Below are 7,039 nucleotides of genomic sequence, written 5' to 3' on the forward strand. Positions count from 1 at the left end.
CATCGACATTATTGTCAGAGCAGGAAGACGTGAGTCTAGTGCACTCAAGCACATTATTTTTCCATATAAGGGTTAGGAAAGGGTTATGAGTAGTTATAAATATTGTATAAAAAAAGTTTAATGGTCCCATCAAAAGAGCTGCTTGATACCTAAATTTTGCCAAACATTGGAACATTTAATAAATATTGAAATGCAAAGATTGAGCCTGCAAACTAATAAAAGTTTGTTTGCAGTGGTACTCTCAAGTGTTGATGATCATGTGGAATCATTTTCAATGGAATTTAGTCGTTAATTTGTGAACCAATTCCATTAGGTAAGTTAGGCAACCTCCAAAAATACCAATAAATTGGATTGATCCTATAATGGTGAAATGAAATTTGAAAGGTGGAACTTGGGGAAGGGGTATAGCTATCGAAAATAGTTTGGGATTAATTTGATTCGAAGAATAACATATGTATAAACACAAACAGATTTTATGTATCAGGTTAATTAATTCTTCCTATCGCGAATATTTTTTGAAGAAGTAAACGATTGATATATGAAAAAGGATAAACCAAGTAATTAAAAGCATGGATGGTTGGGGGCTGATGGCGAAGATGATTAATGGATGGTTAGTTGAAAGATGGTACTACGGACAGTTAGTTTCTTAAGAGCTTTTATTAGAGGGGAAGGGATAGCCTACCCACCACTTTCTTCTTCTTTTCTTCTTAACATCTCCTCCTCTCATAGCTTATCCACTGCTAAATAAATATCAACCCCTTCTCAAAACCACTCTAAACCATTTGTCCCCCATTAAAACCTCTTGAAAAAATGTGTTTTAAACTCTTAATAATGATGTTCAATTATTTTTAAAAAATTTTCAAAGTGTTGTTTCTTTTATATTAATTTTTTAAATGAGGGTTATCATTTTCCTTTTGAACCCTCTCTGAAATATCAACAAAAACACAAAGTTAAGGCAGAGGAATGACCCTTTTGAAGATCTGATCAATTATCATGAGTCTGACAAACCTCAACTTTTTTTTCTTGGAAAAGAGAGGTAAAAACAAAATTGTAAAAGGTTTAAAAAGATAAAGAAAAGAAAGTATGTAATCCAAATAAATGAAAAAACATTTGTTGAATAATGATCACCTGTATCATTACTATATATATGTATATAATCATACAAATTAGAGGTGATCAAACAGAAAATTAAAGGGGTTTTTTAAAACTAAATAACAATCTCTTGGTCAATTAATTCTCTCCATTTCTGCTTAAGCTACATGGTTAAAAAAAGAAGGAAAAAAAATTCCACATTTCCCTCTGAAACAATCATTTCATTTCCAAACTTCTGTAATCCAAGAAACCAGTTTTCAAGCCCAAGAAATCATAGGCAGTATTGGTGTTGTTGCCACTGCTGCTGGCAGCAGTATCGATGCTGCAAATGCATTGTCTGCTGTTTTTAACTCCCAAACTGCAAAATAAACAGAGGGTTTTCCCTCCAGTTTTGAATGGATCTGCGTGCTGCTGGGTTTGATGGTAAAGAGGAGGGCTGATTCTGAGGTCCAAATTCAAGTCTGGACACCTTTCTTCAACTGCTGGGATTTTCTTCTCATCTGTCTCCACAAAACCATTGGGGTTATTCATCTTGTCTTTTTCTTGTTTAACACCATTGAAGGATATTGTGGATGACACATCCTGATGAACACCTGCCTCATTCAGTGGCCTGTGAGTCGCTGGATCGATTCCTCTGTTCAATAGCTTCCTCCTTATGTGTGTGTTCCAGTAATTCTTTATCTCATTATCGGTTCTTCCTGGTAATCTCCCGGCTATAAGAGACCACCTGTAAATCAATTTAAAAACCAATCAAGGATTTGAAATTTTGCAAAAAAATAATAATAATAAAGTAAGCCAAAGTTGAACATAATACTTACTTGTTGCCGAGAAGGCTATGGAGCTTGATAATGAGTTCATCTTCTTCCTCAGTGAAGTTGCCACGTTTGAGGTCAGGTCTTAAGTAGTTGATCCAACGAAGCCTGCAACTTTTGCCACAACGGAGAAGGCCAGCAGCCTTAGGGAGAGAACGCCAGCAACCTTCACCGTGGGCTCGGATGTAAGCGATGAGGCGATCATCTTCTTCTTTGGTCCATGCACCTTTGTTTGTATGGGCTTTCTCACAGCAAGGAGACCTTCCCATTTTGGGATTTAGAAAATAGAAGAAGCAGTATGGAAGCGGAAATGAAGAAGGGTGGAGTTTGGTGAGGGTGGGAAGAACATTGAAGCCGGCCCTTTATGAGAGCTTTAGATGCAGTTTTATAGCCTTTTGACTCTTACACTCACTCACCCACACAACAGGAGAGAGAGAGAGAGAGATGTGACCCTAATTTTCTTCTAGATGTGAGTTGGTGAGACAGGTTTGGGGGAGTGGCCGGTGGTGGGCTCTCTCTCTCCCTTTTTTCTAATATATTAAAATTTTTAATGTTATAATTTAGAAGTGAAATTGACACATTTTCTATTTATTTTAAATATAAAATAAATAAAATCGCGAGTACCCCAATAATTATTCTATGTTAATATAAGAAAATCACAAGTTATCTTTAAAAAAAACTAAAAATTTAAGCAGCATTTGTTGATATAGTTTTCACAAGAATGATTAAAATTGAATGTGCAGAAAATAACTATCATTAATATAATAAACATATGTCTGTTTTGATGATATGAGCATGAATGAATAGATAATAAATAAAAAAGAGTAGGTAATCTTCAGGTAGGTATTAAAGTATGGGCAAGACAAAGTGTGATCTCTGGTTCCCGCACCCATTTATTTTATATAGTATTTTCATTTTAACCTTTTGTATTACTTAGAGTTGAGATTAATAATTTAGTTAAGCTTTAATAATCTTTGCCCCACCTCACTAGACAACATGTACCGGATTACATGTTCTAACTTCTCTATATATCATACAATATTATTATGTTGTTGGAACTAATATCCTTAGCCACAGGTCTTTGGAATATTAATAATCCCCATCTCTTTTGCTATTATTTTTTAGAAAAATGATTGATTGTGTGATTCAAGCATAAAATATTTAATCCATTGGTATTTTTGTTACTGCTAGATCCAATCCTTGGAGAAAGTAAAAAAGGATTTCAAGAGGATTAAGAAAATTCCATTCATTCTGCCTTTCTTTCTACCTTCTGTTACTACAAATCTCCGGTGAGGGAAATTTCGAATACATGAATAGAACTCGAATAGAAAATGAAGAAATAGGACAACGTTCCAAGGCGTGTGTCAAGTCACTATCTTTAAGATTATATTTGCCCCTACCTATATTCGGTGTGCAAAAGAGTTTCAAGCAAATTAACTGTAACACCCCTTACTCGTATCCGTCGCCGGAATAGGATACGAGGTATTACCAGATTTTACTGATTTTTTTTAAAAAAAACTCAATATAACCCCTTTATAAATATCTAATCCTCCCTGCAAATTTTAAACCGAGACCAAGCCAACATAACCAATCCATTTCAAAATATTTTCAAGATAGATTTATTGTATTCATAAGATAATCTCATCACATGCCAAAACCAAAATTTGTTAGCCATACCAATGGCTAACCATACATTCATTCCACATTAACATCTACTTTACTAGCTTATACATGCCATTGATTTCCAAAATAAGTTTCTTTATGTACCGAGATCTTGATGTTGATAGTGTGATGCTTCTCCGACCAAATCCGACCTCCGAGCTCTTAACACTACAAAACAAGGGAAAAAGAAACAGGATAAGCACTTTGTGCTTAGTAAGCTCATGTAACAAGAATTATACTTACCTAATATTTTCCATACAATGTAATAAACATTCATACACCCATTCCATACATTATTCCCCTATCATGCACAAACTCAACACTCAAATTAGTCCAATAATTTCCATGTATCAATAATATATATACCATGATTGATGAGCTCATCAATTCCATGATTTCCATTTCCTTGTTATTTTTCCATATTTATCCCGTTGAACTACTTGGAATTTCGATGGATTTTCAGAGGTACACTTTAGTGTACAATTTCGGGTCCATCAATTCATATTCATGTGCGCACATTTCCATTTCAGAGAGCACACTCCCACGAACCTCATCCTTAAACGGGATTACCGGTCGAGCTAAATCCAGTAATATAAACTCACGAGTATTGTCGAGATTACCAGTCCAGGCTAAATCCCCTGCAACGACAATTACTCTAATGAGCTTGGATCTGAATTACCAGTCCAGGCTAAATTCAGACCCTAATTCGGATTACCCGTCCGGGCTAAATCCATTTTCCACATATTCTTCGGGAGGGCTATATCAGAATAGGATCACCCGTCCGAGCTAGATCCTTTTTACCGTCAATTCCTTTTCAGAGATCCATCGAATTTTCCTTTCATTCAATCGAGATTTATTTCCTCTTTTCATCAAGAATATCAATACTTCATCAATTATCATACAATAAACATCCAAATCATATTCACATCAATAACAAACCTTTCAAGCATTTATGAATATAATTCAAGTTACACGAACTTACCTCGATACTTGTTCGTAAACAAAAAAATCTACTAATCCCGAACTTTTTCTTTTCCTCGATCTAGCTTCGTATTTGAACTTTCTGGATCTAAATAAATAAATTTGATCATTAATCTAATACATTTCATGTTCATACCTAACATTCTCTAAAATTCCATTATTATTTATAGTTCATTAAAAGTTGTCTCACTGAGTCATAGTCACTAAATTATTTATATCTTGAGCTACTGAACTCCAAATTAAGATCTGTTAATTTTCCCTGAAACTAGACTCACATATCTTCTTATCATAAAATTTTCAGAATTTTTGGTTTAGCCAAAAAGTACAGTTTATTCTTTAAAGTTTCCCCTGTTTCATTGTTTGACAGTTCCGGCCCCTCTTCACTAAAAATTAATTATCTCATTGTACAGAATTCAGATGATGTTTTTGTTTGTTTCTTCTGAAAATAAACTCATTAAGGATTCTAACCATATAAATTATAACTCATAATAATTTTTGTACAATTTTTAATGATTTTCCAAAGTCAGAACAGGGGAACCCGAATTCATTCTGACCTTGTCTCACAAAATCTATTATATCTCATGATTTACAATTCCATTAATTAAACCGTTTCTTCTATGAGAAACTAGACTCAACAAGCTTTAATTTCATATTTTATTCATCCTCTAATTCGATCTCTACAAATTTTGGTGAATTTTCAAAGTTAGAGTACTACTGCTGTCCAAAGCTGTTTTAGTGTATGATGTTAATTACCATTTTTCCCTAAACTTTCAATAAATGATAATTTCATCCCTGCTCAATTAACCTCTGAATTGATCTGATTTTCTCAATTAACACTTTATCCCATCAATTTAAACTACTTTATAAGCTTTGGAAATCAGAATTTTAGTACTAGACTTTAATTCTAAACTTTTCACAATTAAGTCCTACAAATCAATTTCTATTGAAATTACCTAATAAAATCATCTCAAAAACAAATTAAAGCTTAAATTTCATCCTATTTCATCATAAACTTCCAGCACATATTCCTAACAACTTTCAAATTCATTCATAAAATCAAAAACTAATGAATTTAGTAATAGGACCTAGTTGTAAAAGTCTTAGAAACACAAAAATTACAAGAAAAAGGCAAGTATTAACTCACTTGGTGCAAAAATTATGAAAAACCAGCTTGAAGAAACCCTTAGGATGTTTTTGGCTGATGAGAGTGCAGAAAATATGAAGAGAATGCTAGATATTCCACTTTAGTCCTAACTTTTAAAGCAAATTTGTGCAATATTCCAATTTTACCTTAATTCTTCAATTCTCCTGATTTCTCTCAGCTATTGCGCCCAAAATATCTCATTTTGGGGTTATTTTCAATTTATGTCCCTTCTCATTTAACAATTGAGCTATTTAATCCTTCTAGTAACTTTTACACCTTTTTCAATTTAGTCCTTTTTGCTTAATTGACTACCCAAACATTAAAATTTTCTAACGAAATTTTAATACCATATTACTAACACTTCACAAATATTTATAAAAATATTTTTGACTCGGTTTTACGAGATTGAGGTCTTGATACCTTATTTTTACCCAATTTCTTCAATAATTTCTTTTTCTAACTAACCACTAAATCGGTAAAATTTTTCTATCAATATTTTCATACGATTTTCCTATCATACCAATATTCATGCAAAAATATTAAAATAAATTTCTCTTTAAATCGGATTTGTGGTTACGAAACCACTATTCAGATAGCCTTGAATTTGGGCCATTACATTAACCTCGAGGATACAATGAAGCCAATTACTATTTACGTTTTGCGTTGACGAGAATAGTCCACTAAGCACTGAGCAATGAATAGCAATAAACTCAATTTCTACAAAGAATTTCTGCAACAACTCTTGATAAAAAAATCTAATAATATTAGAAAATGAGGAAGGATAGAAAGAACTTTTAGAACTTGTTGGTGTGATTTCCAAATGAAATCACATTCCTATTTATAGGAATTCTCATATCTCTTCATAGAGACATCTTTCAACAGTGTTTTTGTGAATAATAATGTCTTTAAAAAACATATAATTATTCATTTAATATTATAACTATTCAAATAATAGTGTGTGAATAGTTATAATTCTTTTCAAAAATCAAATGATATAACTTTTGACCAATGACCAATAGATTTATTTTTGATTAATTACACACATCCATTTATAGTTATTGGAATACTATAAATATTTAAAATGTTCCAACATTTTCGGAAAAGCATGAAAGAAAAAAAACTTCATATGTCACTCTATTACTTATCCTTATTTTGATTTCAGTTTTATCCTTACTTAATAATCATGTAGCCAAGTGGTTTGGATATAAAGGAAAAACCCTAATAATTGCATTTGTCTTCTCAAACCCAAAAATTGCAAACATGAGATAATTATTTTTTTTTCAAATTATTATATGGTAGCTTATATATATTGCTTTGTCTTTGTAGAGGGTTCTTTTAATGAAGAGAG

The 7,039-nt window shown here is 32.4% G+C and overlaps 1 protein-coding gene across 1 annotated transcript; it reads right to left on the minus strand.

The window, feature by feature from the left end:
- Positions 1-1,109: 1,109 nt before the first annotated feature.
- Positions 1,110-2,311, minus strand: LOC105762933 (myb-related protein 308). The gene is made up of 2 exons (XM_012580910.2): positions 1,911-2,311; positions 1,110-1,819 (listed from the first exon to the last, which is right to left on the minus strand). Exons 1-2 carry the CDS (start codon positions 2,171-2,173, stop codon positions 1,309-1,311), a joined length of 774 nt encoding a protein of 257 aa, XP_012436364.1. The 5' UTR covers positions 2,174-2,311; the 3' UTR covers positions 1,110-1,308.
- Between the last annotated feature and the right edge of the window lie 4,728 nt (positions 2,312-7,039).

The sequence above is a fragment of the Gossypium raimondii genome, chromosome 12 (genome assembly GCF_025698545.1).
Source record: "Gossypium raimondii isolate GPD5lz chromosome 12, ASM2569854v1, whole genome shotgun sequence".
Classification (NCBI taxonomy): Eukaryota; Viridiplantae; Streptophyta; class Magnoliopsida; order Malvales; family Malvaceae; genus Gossypium; species Gossypium raimondii.